Below are 19,057 nucleotides of genomic sequence, written 5' to 3'. Positions count from 1 at the left end.
TACAATGCTTAGCAACTAAAAAAACTAGAGTTAAACCTTATAAGGATCATTCATGATCCCTAGAAATTTTGCTGTGCTCGCGAAATTAGGCTTCTGCTCGGAAAAACCGCAAAATTTTAGCGGGCGTTCGTTTGTTCGTGCTCGCATTTTTTTTACAAGTGCTCGCATCCGCGGTTTTTAGTTGAGGTAAATTTTTGCCGGAAAAGTGCTTGTTGCTCGCAAGGCTAACTTTTGCCAATGCTCATACTTGCAAAGGAAAACGTTGTATTCGAATGCACGCAAACACTATTCCACACCCCTCGTTATATATACTTCTTTGGTACAACTATTCTGCGAATTGGTGTTTACTCCAAGGCAGTATCTACTTGATGATGATATTATCACTCTCATCGCCACTCTGCTTTGTATTGTGAAGAATTGTTACTGAGAAGAAAACGTTTATATCAAGTTTCCTAAAAGACGGCACGACGAAGATTATCGAGGGTGAGCATCTCGCCAAAGCACAATTTGTTCATTTCACGTTGTTCTTTTACAGGTGGTTAGAGCCCGGTTCAGACGCCGTACTTTTCATGAGCCGAACTCAATTCGAATTTGGACTCTTGATTCAGACGCCATACTTTTTGGCCGTTCCGAGGCCGTTCCTAATACAGTTTCAATAAAACCACTCAAACCTGCTGGAAAAATACATTATAATAATTTATGAATTAGAATCAGCACACGAAAAGTACGGCGTCTGAATCAAAGCCGTTCCAAAGGCGTTCCACAGGCGAAATTCTCGGCCAAGCCAGGCGGGAAGAACGGGTCAGCCGTTCCAAATTGAAATAGCCGTTCTAATTTGATTCAGACGCCGATCTTTTCATGTACTTAATTCAAGGAATTAGGTTCGGCTCATGAAAAGATCGGCGTCTGAACCGGGCCTTAGAGCACATAACACACTGCTCGTTACAAGTTCAGTTAAGAAAACGCTCTGATTACTGCCATGGTTTGCTATATAATCGAACTCTTTACTACGGATTGTGCCGGGTTGATTGCAACCCAGATACGTGGACAGCGTTATTGCGTTATTGTTTGTTGATGCTTGCCTTCAAGAGTAAAATAAAATGACTGACTACTACTGAGAGTTAGGCCACAAATGTTATTGTTGTCTTTTTCTTGCAATGTCAAAATGTTATCCTCATGCCTGTTCAGGAGAAACCTTGAAGATAAGACCACCTGGGCGGACACGTGATAAGTAACTATGGAAACACCAAACGACTACAAACGGAGCAGAGGATCACGAAACATTTTAAAGGAGCAATGCCAAGATACTTTTATGTACAAAACTGCTTTCAAAATTATAGTTTTCTACGGTAGAAAACACCAAAGAATTTATATAATAAACCGAAAATAGGCAAGGATGGTTTAGACGGAGGAAGACTAAATAAGACAGATCACAAACGATAAACTTCAAAAAATTGGCCATTTTTGTCAAGATGCGCTGTCAAAGACGTACCTCCTGTAAATTTTAGCAGTATAAGTATTTTACTAGAATAAGTATTTTATTGTACCGTTTTGTCAAATATGTATATATGTTGGAGAGAGGAATAAATATTAAAGCAAGCAATAAAAACCGTTAAAAGAAAACACGACCGTCCACATGTTGTCAACAAAGACTGGTACCTGTTGAATCATTATGAACGAACACGTGGGTCAGATTATTGATCTTACCCGGTGCTGTAACTAGAAAATTCGATTTTGAACTTCATTTTTTCGTCGACGATAATTCCAGAATGCATTCTTAACGTCACAACAGACTCAAAATGGGTTCAAGTTTCAATGGTTTGATTCTAGCGACGCTTGTAATTTTACTGGTCGCTTGTGATTCAACTGGACGGACTCAATTTCACGATGTACCCGGGCCATGTATTATCAGGAGAACGAAACTACCACGACTAGATCCTGTCAAGGTATAGAAAATTTTAACTTATCGCATGTGCTGATATTTCATGGTTGAGACTGGAACTATTATTCAAGCAGGATTGGTCAATGAAATATTGTTTTAATTTAAGGAATTATATCTTTGATTTTTGACTGTGTTGTATCAGGTTGGCTATGTTCGACAAATTGAACTCATTAAAGATGAGGAACCTTTCACAGTTAGAACACTGAGTATGAGACCTCCCATTTTTGGTAGGTATTTATTGAAAAACAGGCTCCGTTTCTGTTCGCAAGCCTGTTAGCAAACAGGCTTTGCTCCAGCACTACTATACGTTGACCGAGTTACGCTTAGGACCAGTGGCTTCATCACATCTTAAACTCTAAACGGTTACAGTTGTTTCTCATAGATCTTGTAAACTACGAGTTTATGTGTTCACACAATGGTTGATAGGATGAGATTCCGGCCGACCACTAAATAAGCGCGGTACTGAAGGTATTAGCAATTGACAACGACCTGTTTATAGAATACATTAGGTGACGTAGTTTATATTCGTTGTTTTGACCAATCAATTGAGATATTACGGTGACAGCTATTGCGGTTGGCACAGTGTTTTCTCACATGAAACCCCTGTATAGCTTAATTTTGGCTTGAACTTTTTAAAAAAAAAAAGTTACACTAAAAAGCTCCCTTGAGTGTGAATATTTCTATATCAATACAGTATTTTCTGTAACAATTTTCTTTTAAACGACTCCAGTGCGATCATCATATGAGCTTCAACAATGCGATTGCTTAGCTCGTATAAAAAACCTTTCTGACCGAGATCAGTTTCGAACAGTGATTGTTAACGAACTTTTCAATAAACACGCCCTTTGCTTGTTTTCAGAAATTCGCAACTTCTTAAGTGAAGCCGAGACATCCCGACTTCTCGACTTGGCAGAAGGCGGGAGACTGGAGAATAGCGATGTATTTCATTATTCCATGGACACCGTTCTGTCCCAGACCTCTTTCGAACACTGGGATCTCAACAGGGATGACGTTGTAAACACGGACGAGGTATATTTCGAGCCGCTAGACAATTTCACTTATATAAACGCTCTACTATACAGATAAGATACAGGCTTGCTTCTTCTAGCATCTGTTTGAATTAATCACCTCCTAAAAACATTCCCGAGCAAAATTTTACGCATGTTTCATCTTGCTACATCAATTTCTCTTGTACAGGTCATCGCTGGTATGCGGTACATCCGGGATTTACATTTCACAGCAAATGATGTAAAGAAAATGTGAGCACAGCTTAACTTAACGTGACCTTATTTTTTTTTTATTTTGTGAGCTATCTATTTTACTATTACTATTCCTGGTTCTTTCTTGAAAGATAACTAAAGTAGATCGAAACGAATTGCTTTTGCAGGTTGAAATCGTTAAACGTTGGCAAACTCAAGCCTGGTTAGTTACTTTGTCTTTCGTTCTCTTATATCAGTAGCTTGCTGCTTTCATACTATTCAGTTGCTGTAGTTTTCCCTTAAAAAAAGGGGCGGGCTCGAGCCAAGTGACGCATACTGCCGGAGGTTATCCTGGTTTCGATAGCGTCACCGACAACCCATCTCGAAAACCTGGACAGTTTTTTCAAGTTTGTCGTTCGTTATCCGTCTTAATCTTCGTCAGATGAAACCATTATTGGTTATTTTTGTTTCGTTTCCTCAGAAACGATACGGTATTATTTTGGCTTCGATGTGAACTATTTACACAGTGGGGGCTACTATCCAATCAGAAGAACGGTCGTAACCACAAAGTAAATACGTTTGACCGAAGGCAATTAATTTCGCAAAAACATGTTCTTCAAATATCGGAAAGATATTCCTCAGCATGATCAAAAAATATTGAGATTCGTTGCAAACAGAAATATCTGACGAATGCAATGGTTTTAAGTTTGATTAAGGCGATGTATTGTAAGAAAACTAGAGAAAGCTCTCGTAGCGTTTAATTGTTAAGTAAACATTCTAGCGATTTTCTGAAACGGAAGTAAATTTCCACCAATCAGTGTTTGCAAACGCAAACAAAAACGGGATGACTTGTCGTGTTTGCTCGCACGGGAGGCTGCTATCCAATCACAAGAACGGTCGTAACCACGTAGTAAATACGTATGACCGATGGCAATTAATTTCGTAGAAACATGTTCTTCAAATATCGGAAATATATTCCTCAGCATGACTAAAAATATTGAGATTAGTTGCAAACAGAAATATCTAACAACTGCAATGGTTTTAAGTTTGATTAAAGCGATGCATTGTAAGAAAACTAGAGAAAGCTCTCGTGGCGTTTAATATTATTCTGAAAAGGAAGTAAATTTCCACCAACCAGTGTTTGCAAGCGCAAAGAAAAACGGGATGACTTGGCGTATCTCGTATTTGCTCGCACGGTAGGGCTTAAGTGCGCTACAAAGAGAAGTGCATATTTGCAGGTGAGTTACAAAGTTAATTTCACTTCATGCAACAGAGGAATGTATAAATGTGGGAGATTGCCCTATTCTATTTGTACATGAAAATTCACGGCATCTTCGACCTCACAAACAGCGCGAATACACGCAAAATTGCGTGGGTTCTCGCGTGGATGTACACGGAATTGCGTGATCAGTGTCACGTGCGTCGCAAAAACATTCGAGTCTGCACGGAAAGTTGAGAACGAAAAAGAAGACAGTCAAGTTCTGTTCAAATTTTAAATTTTGTACGGACAGTATCGAATAGCAAAGGTGTGCAACTGCCGTGTTGAACTAAATTCGTCTCCTTAGTTGATGTATTACCGCTCAACATTAACTACCGTTGCAACTGCTGGAGCAGATTTCTGAGATAAAATTAATGATATAAACATTATTTGGATTCATAAAAATATTGAAGATCCGATACCAGGATTCATTGTAAGAAGATATGGATATGGATTATTCAAAGCCATCGCGGTCTGATCGAAACTCCACAGTATCGCCAAAAATGCAAATCGTTATTATCAGTGTCACCAATGTAAGGCTGTTACACTGACAACAGAAGCGACTTGGTTATTCTGTGGAGATAATTTTATGTTTGCCGGAAGAGCGTGCAGCACGGATCGAGCAAAATACAATCCTGGTATGACTATATATAACATATAACATAAAACTTTCTTTAAACTTGAATTTTGCTTAATTAAAAATCCCGGTTAAAAATCTGTGTATGGTAGGTTTTGACATTAATTTGCCCTGGTTGTTTACGTGTCTTTGTAAAGTGACAACAGGCATTTGATTTTGAAGAACTGGCTTCGAAACAGTGTGCTTATCTCTGTTCTTGTCGACCAGGGTTTTGGTTTGTCTTGAATTTGGCATTTATTTGATTTGAGCATGTGATCAACTCAGAGAAGTATATACCTTAAGCTTTTTGTCAAAAGGTAATAATTTCATCTACGATTAAAGTGTTGTTTTGCATTTTATCAGAGATCAGTAGTCACAAAACACTTTATTTATGGAACTGATTTATTTTAGGATTGTTTGTTTCAAAAAATAAACCATTTAAATTAATTGCATTACTCTGATCTTGCATTTTACTCTTGTGGTTTGATGTTTCCCGAAATTGATAGGAATATATTTAAATATTTTCTGTAAGTTATTTTTCCATTCATTTAACATTCAAAGTTATGCTATCAGGTGCCATTTTTAAGCCAAAAAGTGTTCTGCAGAAATAAAAATAATCATTTTAATTTTCACTGGATGAGTAAAAGCGATAAAGGCAAGCTCCCTTCACTTAACTTAATTTAGAGAGAAAGACACATGCTATTTCTATAAAGAGAAATATTTACATGTTACTTGAACTCTCCAGTGAAAGCCAAACTGCAACAGGACGTTGTTTATGTCTCCTTTACATAAAATGGACAGTAGATGTTAAATGGGAATTTAAGTTACTACTGAATATGAAGTTCTTCTTTTCATTCTTCACTCGTGCATAAATTCGTCAAATTCAACATACACTAGGACCTTCTCCAAATTAAAGTAAACCGCCAACCCATCTCTCCTTAAGTGTTACACTATTTTCACCCTTCCGCAATCTGGAAACGAAACACTATTTCTTTTTGAAATAGCTGCTTGTTGCGTTTTTATTACTCCTTTGTTGTTTTTTACACTACACAACTATTATTCTGAGGTTTTCTTCACTTTGGAAGAAATCAGAAAAATGACTTAAAATCTCGTGGCACTGCTCCTTTAAGCAGCTTAGAATATTTCTTCTCACATCTGGGATGCTAGTCCATCGTTGGAGTGGTTGCATTCCTCTAATCACTCTACTAACTATGCTCTTACTTTCCCACAGGAGTGATTCACCGAAGTGAATTTCAGCCAACTGATATCATGAAGTATGTAAAAGAAGTAAGTCTGGAACCCAAAGTCAAAGGTCGCCATAGCAACCAGACCTTCATTGATTTCCTTGTGAATGACAAAGTTGCAGTGACACTGGATATAAAGTGAGTATGTCAACTAGAGCTTGTGCTCGATGTTCCTGTTGAACGATGGTAGCTATTTCAAAGGCAGCTTGAGATACTATATTTATACCTAATCGTAACTTTTTGGTACGCTTCGTACCCATGGCGAGACCATATGAGCCTGATACTGATGCCGCCGAAGCGTACCAAAAAGGTACGATTAAGTTTTTATCGTACCCAAATTCAGAATTAAGCGACAAATTTGTGAACTCCGACTCTATTGTTTCAGTATGAATGTTTCAGTACTCGTTGCCAAACATCGCGCAATTGGTGAGCGTGGTCACGTTTAGTTTTGGCGGGAAAGTTTTTACTTCTTTCACGACCGTCAAACACTAGCTAATATTAAATTACGAGGTTCATCGCACGGTAACACTACTTTACTTGAAAGTGCCCATGATATCGTGGCGTATCAGGTCAGTGACTTGATATCGTAGGATATCAGGACGGTAGATCGCGCTTCTGATTGGCTACTTGCGAATTTGGGTACTGCGATGGATATTAAGGGATAATGCCAACAGCAGGTCCTTTCAAATTCAGTTATTCGTTAAATTATTGGTAGGCAATCTTCACCTGACTAATTCCCTTACTCTTTCGTTCCAGAAAGGCTGCGCTCACGGGCCTTCCAATTGAAGTAATAAGAGGCAGTGAAACGCCAGTGGTATGTGCGATTAGCACTCGTTTAGCTAGGGGTCATGAATGGTTCCTCAAAATTTTGCAGTGCTTGCAAAATTAGGCTTCTGCTCAGAATGCTCGAAAAATTTTAGTGGGTGCTCGTTCGCTCTAGCCTGCGTAGCAGGCGTCTATGTAGTTTTTAGCGCGTTTAAAAGAGTGCGCGATCGCGAGAAGGCCGCGCGAGGAGAAATTTTTTTCCTCGCGTGGCCCTCTCGCGCCTTTCGCGTTTCTCCCATACGCGCGCTAGAAACTACGGCGCCTGCTACGCAGGCTACGTTTGCTCGTGTTCGCGCTCGCACGCTCGGCTTTTAGTGGAGGTAGTCTTTTTTAAAGTTCTCGTTGCTCTCAAGGCTTTCTTTTGTCAATGCTCGTGCTCGCAAAGAAAAACGCTGTGCTTGCATGTTCGCGCAGACCATTCGATACCCCTTTAGCTAGCTTTCTTGTCGGCACTGCGCAGGCTGGCTAATCTTATGGTAATGTCGGTAATTGGTAAAGAATGACTACCGAGAATCCATTTCGAAGTGATTTTTCCCTTTTGTAAACCTCGTAGATATATTCATTGCAGGCCGTAAAATATGGCCCGGGCGGTCATTACCACTGCCATTATGACTCACACTCAGTCCACGCCGAGGATTCTTGCTGTGATCGCCGGTCATTGGATAAATGTCGTATTTGCAGGTCAGTCGGGCAAGACAAGTAATACATGTTCTCATGTTCCTTGCGATAAATAACGCATACTTTCCTAAGCGGCCGAAAGTTCTACTTGATAGTTTTAAACTATTCTTTACAATCCAAACGAGTGGTCAATAACTACCGTATATGTTCGTTTATTTTGTAGGTATATAACTATTCTGTATTTTCTCAATGACGTCGAGGAAGGAGGAGAAACAGCTTTTCCAATCGCCGATAATGGAACATTCAAGCTCCAGGTTCGTGATTACCATACCACCATGCCATAAAAACTCAGGCTTGACCCCAGGCGATTTTAGCTCACCGGAGTCTGGGCTGTCACCGAATGCCCCAGGGTTTGCGACTTCAAACAGTCATCAAAACAAGAAAAAAAATACTCCTGGTAACTAGGCTACCAAAAGCATCGTGCTTCGCTGTCTGATCGTTCCATAAAACTGTGTTTCCACGCTTATGTGTTCCTACTTTCATTTCTCCCTTTATTAGGCGTGGACAAGGAAATCCAATTACCTCTCCAATTTAAGCACTTACTGCTCCAAAGCTAACCTGAGAGTTCAGCCAAAACGAGGCACTGCGATCATGTGGTATAACCACGTGATCGATCAATCAACAGGATGGCTGTCGAGCCTCGACCTCATGTCATACCACGGGGGATGTGACGTCATAAAGGGTCACAAATGGATTGTAAATAGCTGGATAAACATCATTGGAAAAAACTGGAATGATTTGCGGACATGGAATGACAGGCATTCGACGATAAAAAGAGTGAAAGTGCTACCACTTTGATCATGCACAATGATACCAAAGGAATGAAGACACTAAGAACTTTTCTTGGAATTGTTTATAGAAACACTGAAAAGATTTTCTCGGTCAAAATTAAATACGTTTTATAATAAAGTAAACATTGTTTTTTTACTAATTTAGCCACCACAAGGTTTAGATGATCAGATGTTGCGATTAATGTTCTTGCGTTTGTGTTCCTAAGAGTTCTATGGACTCTTGTGCATATGTCTCAAAAAAGAAAAAAAAAAAAAGAAAACAGGCTCACATCCTGCCAGCAATAATCAGGCGTTTATCATTGTCTTGACAAAGAGACCTCATTAAGATACTGAGCTAGATAGCGCTAACACTGAGAGGCAAAAAGTCCACACTAAAAACCCACATTACCATTATTTCATTTTTATTATCGTTACTTATTAAGTGTGTATTCAATAATTCCACAATGTCACTTTCCTAAATAAGGGTTATGTTTTTGTAGTGGTTAAAAGAAAGAGTGCTTTTTTTGTAGTAGTCTACGTGGGTAAAACAAACAAACAAACAAAACATGTACGCTGTATCAAGCTCTGAAGCTTGAGCCGTCTAAGTTCCCGGAGCATTGTGTAAACTCCCGCGTCACACAATAAACCAAAGAAATAAAACTATTACTAACAAAACTGCTACTAACACTAGCTAATTCTGATCTTAGCCAATCCTAATTTGAAGATCGGATACGTTGGATACCTTTTTATTATTGAGTTTAAGTGTTCTCGTTACGATACTCATTCACTTTACGATAATTGTTTTAAAATACATTGTTTTGTTCCCGATAGGATTTCATCGCTTCTTAGAGGCATACTAAAATATAACACCACATGTTTATTTTCAACTGCCACTAAAAATCAGAGGTAATACGTTTGGACACCATTCGGCATCACACTTGTTTCCATCTGTCCCTCTCCCTCTCTTCTCTTGGGAGAGCGACCGCTGAACAGCTTGCCTTACTCTTCAACCTCACAGCGTACCACGGTGAACTTGACGCCATGTTCGTTGAGGCGGTCAATCAAGGACGTGCCGGTGAAAGCGGCGGCTGGAGTAAGAACTCCACCACTGAAATAAAAATATATGAATTGAGACCGGTAGAAATGTTCACTTTGTCTGACAGGACGCAAGGGGTGGATAACACCCATTTAGCACACTTCAATTTACTGATACAAATAACATCATCTCAACAAATAACATCATCTCTTTCACTGATATAACAGACTTTACGCTGTTTAATTTGCTGATTACATGCGAAAACTACTATTTTGGCCTTATATTTACAGAATTTACTATCTGAAAGAAACAACTACGTAAGATGAAATAATAAATTAAAATAAATTATCCTTATCAAGACACGGTACACTGTTTAAAGCTAGAAGCTTGTAGGGCCCTGATGGCTGTTGAACTGGAGAAAGTAGCGATCCAGCTACTTCCAGAATTCTACAATACAGTCAACTCTCTCTTAACGGACACCTCTATAAGACGGGCACCTGGTGACAGTCCCTGCCGTTTTTCAGTCATTTTACTGTAACCAAACTCCCTATAAGACGGACACCTCTCTAAGACGGACAACGGACACTTGAAAAGTGCTTTTTATTATGTTTTATTGGTGAACATACTTCCAAACTTCGTATCGACCTAAAGCAAGGTTAGTCAGCGCCCTAAGGACACATGTATACCAAGCTTACTAACCAAAACAATGACGCTTTAACGGTTACTTCTCTGTTTAAGTGTATGGTCACTAAAGAGGTCGTTTTCTACTTACAGTATTACAGTCTGTAGAAGCTCTCAATTTTTGCATTAACAAGCATATACGTTCCTTTTATTATTTCAGTCTTATTGCAGTAATAATTAGCAAAGGTTTGTTGCATTGTGCAAAGATTTAGCTTTATTATCTTAGAATTACTGGTGACATGTTATCTCGACTCTCTACAAGGCGGACACCTCTCTAAGACGGACAGCTGCGGTCGGTCCTGAAGGTGTCCGTCTTAGAGAGAGTTGACTGTACTTAAAGCACAACAACGTGAACCTTCATGTAATAAGCTCTCTTTAATTGTTTTAGATGTTCTGCATTTGTTTGAGTTGAGATTATAACTCCAAAGCAAACAAATGATCGCATTTAACAGGTTAAGCAAAATCACCGTGAATTACCTGTTTGGCAAGGTTTCCTCCAGGATCACCAATGCAGCCTGCACAATGCAGATGGGTGTGGCTACATACCCTGCCTCTAAAGGGACAACAAATAAAAACAACATTGGCTATGATACTTTGTCAATGAAACTGGCAATAAAGCTTGAAAAAGCTGGAAATAACTGGAAATATAGCTTGAAAAAGCTGGAAATAAAGCTGGAAAAAGCTGGAAATAACTGGAAATATAGCTGAAAAAGTTGGACATAACTGGAAACTGAAAATAACTGGAAATAAAGCTTGTAAAAGCTGAAAATAACTAGAAATATAGCGTGAAAAGCTGGAAATAACTGGAAATAAAGCTTGAAAAAGCTGGAAATAACTGGAAATATAGCTTGAAAAAGCTGGAAATAAAGCTTGAAAAAGCTGGAAATAACTGGAAATATAGCTTGAAAAAGCTGGAAGTAACTGGAAATATAGCTTGAAAAAGCTGGAAGTAACTGGAAATATAGCTTGAAAAAGCTGGAAATAACTGGGAATATAGCTTGAAAAAGCTGGAAATAACTGGAAATATAGCTTGAAAAAGCTGAAAATAAAGCTTGAAAAAGCTGGAAATAACTGGAAATATAGTTTGAAAAAGCTGGAAGTAACTGGAAATATAGCTTGAAAAAGCTGGAAATAACTGGAAATATAGCTTGAAAAAGCTGGAAGTAACTGGAAATATAGCTTGAAAAAGCTGGAAATAACTAGAAATATTGCGTGAAAAGCTGGAAATAACTGGAAATATAGCTGAAAAAGTTGGACATAACTGGAAACTGGAAATAACTGGAAATTAAGCTTGTAAAAGCTGAAAATAACTGGAAATATAGCTTGAAAAAGCTGGAAATAAAGCTTGCAAAAGCTGGAAGTAACTGGAAATATAGCTTGAAAAAGCTGGAAAAAACTGGAAATATAGCCTGGAAAAAGCTGGAAATAAAGCTTGCAAAAGCTGGAAGTAACTGGAAATATATAGCTTGAAAAAGCTGGAAATATAGCTTGAAAAAGCTGGAAATAAAGCTTGAAAAAGCTGGAAATAACTGGAAATATAGCTTGAAAAAGCTGGAAATAAAGCTTGCAAAAGCTGGAAGTAACTGGAAATATAGCTTGAAAAAGCTGGAAAAAACTGGAAATAAAGCTTGAAAAAGCTGGAAATAAAGCTTGCAAAAGCTGGAAGTAACTGGAAATATATAGCTTGAAAAAGCTGGAAATAACTGGAAATATAGCTTGAAAAAGCTGGAAATAAAGCTTGAAAAAGCTGGAAATAACTGGAAATATAGCTTGAAAAAGCTGGAAATAACTGGAAATATAGCTTGAAAAAGCTGGGAATAACTGGAAATATAGCATGAAAAGCTGGAGATAACTGGAAATATAGCGTGAAAAGCTGGAAGTAACTGGAAATATAGCTTGAAAAAGCTGGAAAAACTGGAAATGTAGCTTGAAAAAGCTGGAAGTAACTGGAAATAAAGCTTGAAAAAGCTGGAAAAACTGGAAATAAAGCTTGAAAAAGCTGGAAGTAACTGGAAATATAGCTTGAAAAAGCTGGAAAAAACTGGAAATAAAGCTTGAAAAAGCTGGAAATAACTGGAAATAAATTATAGCTTGAAAAAGCTGGAAAAAACTGGAAATAAAGCTTGAAAAAGCTGGAAATAACTGGAAACATAGCTTGAAAAAGCTGGAAATAACTGGAAATATAGCTTGAAAAAGCGGGAAATAACTGGAAATATAGCTTGAAAAAGCTGGGAATAACTGGGAATATAAAAAAAGGTGGAGAAATGGCAAAGAAAGCTAGAGAACAATGCCAAGAAAAGCAAGGGAAAGGGCCAGAAAGCTGGACAAAGGCCAGAAAGGCCAGGACAAAAGGCCTAGAAAGCAATATAAAGGGCAAGTAAGCCAGGGTAAAAGCTGGCCAAAAATGCAGAAAAAGGGTCTGGAAATTTATGGAAAAAACAACAAGAAAGCCAGGAAAATTTAGGCTTATAATAAATAGTCTGGAAAAAAAGTCAATGAAAGCCAAGAAAACAAGTCAAAGAAAGCCCGGAAAAAACGCCAACCATCAGCTTTTGATAAGCAAGGAGAAACAAGATTAATTTTAACCCACCAGGTCCTGTAACTTTGGTTTCAATCTGACCATCAGGTTTAGGTGGGAGAGTCCTGAAATCAAGATTTTACACAAATTAGCACTGACATTAAACTCAAGCAGTGCCGCAAAACATACTGTATAACTATTTAACCCCTTGACAACAACTAATTTATGCGCAAAACTATCTGATTGTGTGCTTTAATTATAAACTAGACCTAGAGGTTTGCATTCATGCAGAGAAATATTACATCAGCCATAAAACAGATGGCAAAGAGCCAAAGGTCCGCAATGAGTGCAAAAAGAGATTAAAAAATTTCCTACCCTGATTGTACAGCTTTCTGGCTGTAACCAGCTCCATGAAATGCAAAAGAGAATGATGTCTCCGCCATCTGTGAAAATGGCACAACAAAAGGAATTATTGACATGCCACTACAAATAATGTTCAAAGTCAAGCGGACCCTGTACACTGAATGCTGTGACTAGTAGAGTTCAGTGCCCCAAGTTTAATTTTAAACACGATTGTCTCTCACCTGAAAAGTCATCCTGAATCTACAATTATGCAGCTTACACATGTTGACATTGTGTATTATTATTTTAATTAGTATAATAAAAATTATATCAAACAGGGGATAGTGTTATGGCGCACGCTGATTGGCTACTAAAACTCCAAATATCCTTTGCTATTCACCTCCGAGCAACTCGCTTGCAAAAACTACACTCGTTAACAGAATAAACTGATCAAAAGTCGTCCTTTAGGGCTATATTATCTCACTGTTTGAGTATAATACTAAAACAACTATTCACCTCAGTGTTGGTGGCTACGGAAGATACATTTGCCTCGCCACTTTGCGGCTCAGTAAATATACTACTAGCCACCTCTTCTTCGGTGAATAGTTGTAAAATAGCTGGAATTTTTTTCTCAACAGTGTGCACTCGTATTGGCTACCTCGAGGTCACATGAAGGACATCTAACAAACTGTAAATAAACTGTTTCCCCGCCAAAAGTCTTTGAGCGGGCAACATTGTAAAATCAATGGAGTCAGAGGGTAACAGGACACTGTTGCCTGCGAATGTTGACCGACCACTGCCGTCTTTTCAAGTCTTTGTTGCTCTACAGTATATGACAATACGAATGACTAGTCCCTTGGGAAACCAGTTAATTTTGTTTCCCAAGATTGCCAGAAAACATAATTAGTTACTGTTAACAGATGGCAACGTTAATTTATTTAATACATTTAACATTTTTTCATAAATTACCCATGCCATTTACCTGTTCTCTAGTTGGTCCTTCATGTGAAAAGAAACCACCTGAAAAGAACTTGGGGTGCTGTGAGAGAAATTCAGCAAAAAAAGCTAGCATTAGTTATGAGAGCAAAAAGTCATTTGGTAGCAACTTACGGTGTGATGATCAGGTAAATCAATAGCATTATAATAGTATTTCATGGTCCAGCCTGAATTTTTGTGATAATGTTTTTAAAACAAAAATAATTATTAGTTAGTTATTAGTAAATACCGTAAAACTATGCATTCATGTAATATGTACATGTTGGGTTTTTCCTCCCCCTCTCTGTCACTTCCTGTCTGGTGCACCTCTAAAATGTCCAAAGATGCTCATTCCAACAAATGCTGAAGACTTTCTGAGCATTTCTGGTTCTCGGACTTAAGACGTGTGTTGGTCTGTACACTGCAGGCATAAGATTGATTCTTTCACTGCATGTTGTTATTTGCTAGGTACATTAATAATGAAGTCAAAATACTTTGAATGTAACTTGCCTTTTCTAACAAATCTCTTCCCTTCTTGAACTGACACAGCAGGGCAAAGAAGAAGCCAAAAAACATGAAGAGGAAAATGACAAGCAGTGGCCAAGTGATATATGCACCAAACTGAACTGGCTTTTTATTCCGCACATCAACAAAGTGTCGCTGCGATCTCCTTACAACAGATGGATCAGCTCCCATGAAGGGGATACACCACTTCTGGACCTCACGGCTGTATGAAATGAAACCTCTAGATAGACAAATATATTAATCAGTATAACATTAATTTTGTGACTTAAACTAACAACAGAACTTAATACAGGGTTCTATCACGGGTATTTGAGGGGTAGAAGCTCCCCCCCCCCAAAAAAAATCTAGCTTCCCCCCCCAAAAAAAATGCCCAGCTTCCCCCCAAAAAACATTTTATCATTACAGTATATATTAAGTAACTATATTTTTATTATCAGAAAATTCATCCAGACGCGATCGATGAGGTCAGTGCACATGAAGTAATCCCTGTCTTAGGACACTAATTGTGTCTCAAAATGCACCTGTCTGCTTGCATCTCAGCGCATATTCATTTCAAAAAAAAATTCTGGAGGGGGGCATGCTCTCAAACCTCCCTAGGAAGCTATTGGCCTTTGGCCACTTGGGACTTCGCCTGCAAACAATAAATCCTAGATATAACCCTGACTTTATAACTCTTGTCAATGAGTTTCATGTAACACAGTTCATACAGAGGTGAGATTATAATTAATTATTAGATTCAGAAATTTCAGTCTACACTACTTCCAAACCAATTTTCAATTTTTTTCATACTTACACAGTCATGTTTAAATTAATGATCATTTTCATGTACCATGAAAGCATTACACATCAGTAACTATAGCTGAGGTCAAACTTTTTTGCAGATGATAGCTTTACCTCAACCTTTATGTTTTCAGGTCTGGAAAATGGATATAAGATATTGCTTACAGGCTTTCAAATCCATACCAACAGTACAAATAACATTAATTTTGGATTTTAAATTCAAGTACATGTAGTCAAGTTATTCTAAAGGTACATTTATATTTTGTACACTGTTCATGCACCCAGCATAATTTTACCGGTAGTTATAATTTCATATTTGGGGTTCACTGTTTACAAATTTAGTAATTATGTCCAGTTGTGAAAAAAAGATGCAATGTTTGTTCTGTAAGCAACTATTATTGTTACTGATGAACTTCTTTAAGGTATTGCATCACTACAATATTATTTTATTGAAAAGATAAAATATATGAACTACCAACCGTCTGGCCAATTTTGGCCCAAACTTTGGCATTGGGTTTGGATATAACTGTTTCCTGAGTTTTTCCAGGTTTCCTTCCCTGGCACTTGCTATGCCATGAATGATTGATTGATAAGTTCCAAAATGACCTTTAGATCCCTGATAAAGTAAAAATGGACTGCTTAGAATCTACATGCATATCACTCAGGCAGGAGCCAGATCTACTCATAAGAAGTGGGGAGGAGGGGAAGGAGAGGGGAGGGCAAGAATGAAGACTGATGAGACATTCCTCTGTTTGTTTTAAAATTACTCATTAAAATTATTAAATTATTAAAAGACTCTGTCCGTAGTTCCTATCAAGCCTTGTCAGTTTTTATGTTTAGGAGAAATTTGAACTAGACTAGAGGGTAAGTACTGTGTTTCATTTACATGTACATTGGCATAAATAAGTACTTTATTTGTATGTCTTAGGACTTAGCGAAGCTACAGGTATACATGTAAACTACCTTGGGGCCAGAATGCATCGTTAAAAAGCTCTCCAAGTGACACAATTCACCTGAAACAAAAATCAGAATAATTTAACAACAGAACCACATAGTGATACACGTACATGTGTACATGCATACATGTATGTATTTTATTGTTACTTATTTTCACGGGACTTAATTTTCGCAATTTTCACGATATCGCGAAATTAAAGACCCTTGTTTTAAACGTTTTTTTAGCATATTTTTCATGTTAATTACGTACTGACTAACAACAGAATTCTGTACACGAATATACCGGTCCGGCTGGCCGACCAGTTCTGACTAATGGTAAGTGTCCATAAGTTATTGTTCAACCATGACTGTAAATAAAAATACGAAACCTGGAAAATTTTCTTGTGTAAACACCACACCCATATCTGCTGGAATGCTATCAAATCCACAAGTACCAACAATGTGGACACCATTTTGCACGGCCTGGTCATGGTACTGAAACTGCATTTTCTCCAGGAACTGAAACAAGATTCATATTGTTATTATTAATAAAAATCTTTATTTGATTGAGTTACCACATTAGACTTACATGTCTGCATATTGGTTCATTTACTAACAAACTGTTACAAGGGTAACCTGTAATCCCATTTATAGGGGGGTGGGGATAGTAACAACACTCCGAGGTTGTCCCCTCCTTAATCAGTAACGCAGGTAACACATGTAATCCTGAAGGGGAAGGGGGGTGGATATAAATCCCATTTTCCCAGCCTACTGTTTTCCCAAATTTTTAAAATCCCAGTCCCAGTTCTATTGTTTTTAGACTGTCTGTGATTCCCATTCCCAGCGACCAAATCCCAGTCCCAGTGACCCAGATCTCATTTTCCCAATGAAAATTTGCCCAAATCCCAGTTCCTGTTTTACTCCTTTCTAAGGTCTCTACACTGTTTGTTACTGTCATTGTAGTTGAACATTCAAGTTTGCACAAATGTGGCTCTGATGCTTAAAAGAATACTTTGATTGTGAATAACACATTAATAAGGGCATATTGTGTCTCACCTCTGGCTCTCCACTGATGTCCAAATGATGACATCCATTCTCTACTGCTGCCTTAACAACAGGTTCTCCATAAAACCGATACTATGGAAAAATCAATAAAACAAATTTGAGCAGTTTTCAACTGGAGTGAGTGTTATAAAACCAAACCAAAGCTTTTTCAAAATACTGCTGGCATTTTATTTCTGTTTGCGTGTTACAAACTATATAAAACAATCAGACAGTATGCTGTATCTGTTGGATAAGTAATTTTAATTATACTTGTCTCGTAAAACAGGAAAATGAAAATGAAAAAAGTCCACATTACCGGACCAACACAGTTTAGGATCATCTTGGCTGAAGAACACATTGCATTCAGCGATGATTCATCACTGACATCGGCAACAATCACACCAACATCCTTAACATCGTAGCCTAGAGATAAATGTATTGTAAACAGACCAACATACAAAATAAAAAAAATGATATTGCACAAGCCTAGAAGAGATACAGTATTATTGTATTTACATGTAATCAAGCAAGATGGGTGGACATTTATTTCACACTTTGTTGTTGTTGCTTTCAATTTTAGGCTGAGGATATTATTGCAGTGGCGGATCCAGACGCTCAGGTAAATGGGGGGGTCCGCTCATCCAGACTCCAAGAATAAGAGGGGGGCCCGCCCTCGAAAATAATTTTTTTTCCCAGCAAAATGTAAGCCTTGGTTTAGCCAGAAATTAAGGTGGGGGCCTGGGTCCCCCAGGTCCCTCTCCTAGATCCGCCACTGTATTGTTTTCATACACCTGTTGCAGGACTGGAAATAAATATTTTATTATTTTTTTAGTTACACGGTTGTTCCAAAGATTTTTTTGTTTTTTTTTGTTTTTTTTTTCACATGGCGAAAACCTCTAAACCACTCTTGAGTGCTATTATGGATTGGCATTACAATCTTATGTCGATCTTCCTACGGATTCACTGAACCTTCATTTACAATCCTCACAGATCTTCAAGGATCCTGGCAACAGTCAGTTTTGCAAAGATCCTTCAGGTCCCTACTAGATCCTCAAGAATCTACATTGTAGATTCACACCTCTTGTAAACATATCGCCCTCTGAATTGTATAATTACAGAATTCATAATACTGCTGCACCTAACAGGTACATTCTTTGGAACGACATGCATGTGTCGCGTGACCGAAATAAATAATTTTTTTATGTCACAGGGGTCCAAAGTTCTCTGCGTGTTGCAACAGATAGTCTGAATCAATTTTGTCTGAATCTATTGCGCCTTTATAAAGTGTTCTATGATACTGTACGAGGAATAAAAAAAGATATCTTTAGCATTTTCATTTCCTGCCCATCAGACTAAAATCAATGACAGAAACGCCTCAAAATACACTACGAGCGATCGAACAAGAAAACAACACTTGAGCTGGAGCACGTACCGAGCTCGTCTGCAGTCTCCTGCAAAACTTTTTCCAATTTGTCTTTACTGCGACCAGCTACAGCCCACTTAAACTTTCCTTTGCAGTTTCTTGCCACCTCTCTCACCACAAACTGGCCAGTAAATCCACTTGCTCCGAACACAACGATGCTAAATTGCTTTTCAGCGTTAGCCATGTTTTTTGTCAGTGATGAGAAACAACAAGTTGCTGAGTCGCGGGAAGACTGGTTATGACTAACGCTGATTGCTGAGCATCA

At 38.1% G+C, this 19,057-nt stretch overlaps 2 protein-coding genes across 2 annotated transcripts; one reads left to right on the top strand and one right to left on the bottom strand.

Moving 5' to 3' along the window:
- The first annotated feature begins 1,302 nt into the window (after positions 1-1,302).
- LOC144649767 (transmembrane prolyl 4-hydroxylase-like) lies at positions 1,303-9,198 on the top strand. Its single transcript, XM_078509350.1, has 10 exons — positions 1,303-1,946; positions 2,085-2,169; positions 2,802-2,971; positions 3,140-3,201; positions 3,330-3,364; positions 6,247-6,397; positions 7,016-7,073; positions 7,653-7,765; positions 7,926-8,016; positions 8,261-9,198. Exons 1-10 carry the CDS (start codon positions 1,800-1,802, stop codon positions 8,558-8,560), a joined length of 1,212 nt encoding a protein of 403 aa, XP_078365476.1. The 5' UTR covers positions 1,303-1,799; the 3' UTR covers positions 8,561-9,198.
- On the bottom strand, positions 8,942-19,026 carry LOC144649764 (saccharopine dehydrogenase-like oxidoreductase). The gene is made up of 12 exons (XM_078509346.1): positions 18,802-19,026; positions 17,686-17,792; positions 17,382-17,462; positions 16,715-16,844; positions 16,353-16,402; positions 15,869-16,005; positions 14,595-14,829; positions 14,092-14,148; positions 13,143-13,210; positions 12,840-12,892; positions 10,727-10,802; positions 8,942-9,640 (listed from the first exon to the last, which is right to left on the bottom strand). Exons 1-12 carry the CDS (start codon positions 18,974-18,976, stop codon positions 9,532-9,534), a joined length of 1,278 nt encoding a protein of 425 aa, XP_078365472.1. The 5' UTR covers positions 18,977-19,026; the 3' UTR covers positions 8,942-9,531.
- Positions 19,027-19,057: the final 31 nt, after the last annotated feature.

The sequence above is a fragment of the Oculina patagonica genome, chromosome 4 (genome assembly GCF_052425735.1).
Source record: "Oculina patagonica isolate OP01 chromosome 4, crgOcupat, whole genome shotgun sequence".
In the NCBI taxonomy this organism is placed as follows: domain Eukaryota; kingdom Metazoa; phylum Cnidaria; class Anthozoa; order Scleractinia; family Oculinidae; genus Oculina; species Oculina patagonica.
Note: the sequence above shows the minus strand (reverse complement) of the source record. Positions and strands in the feature narration are given on the sequence as shown.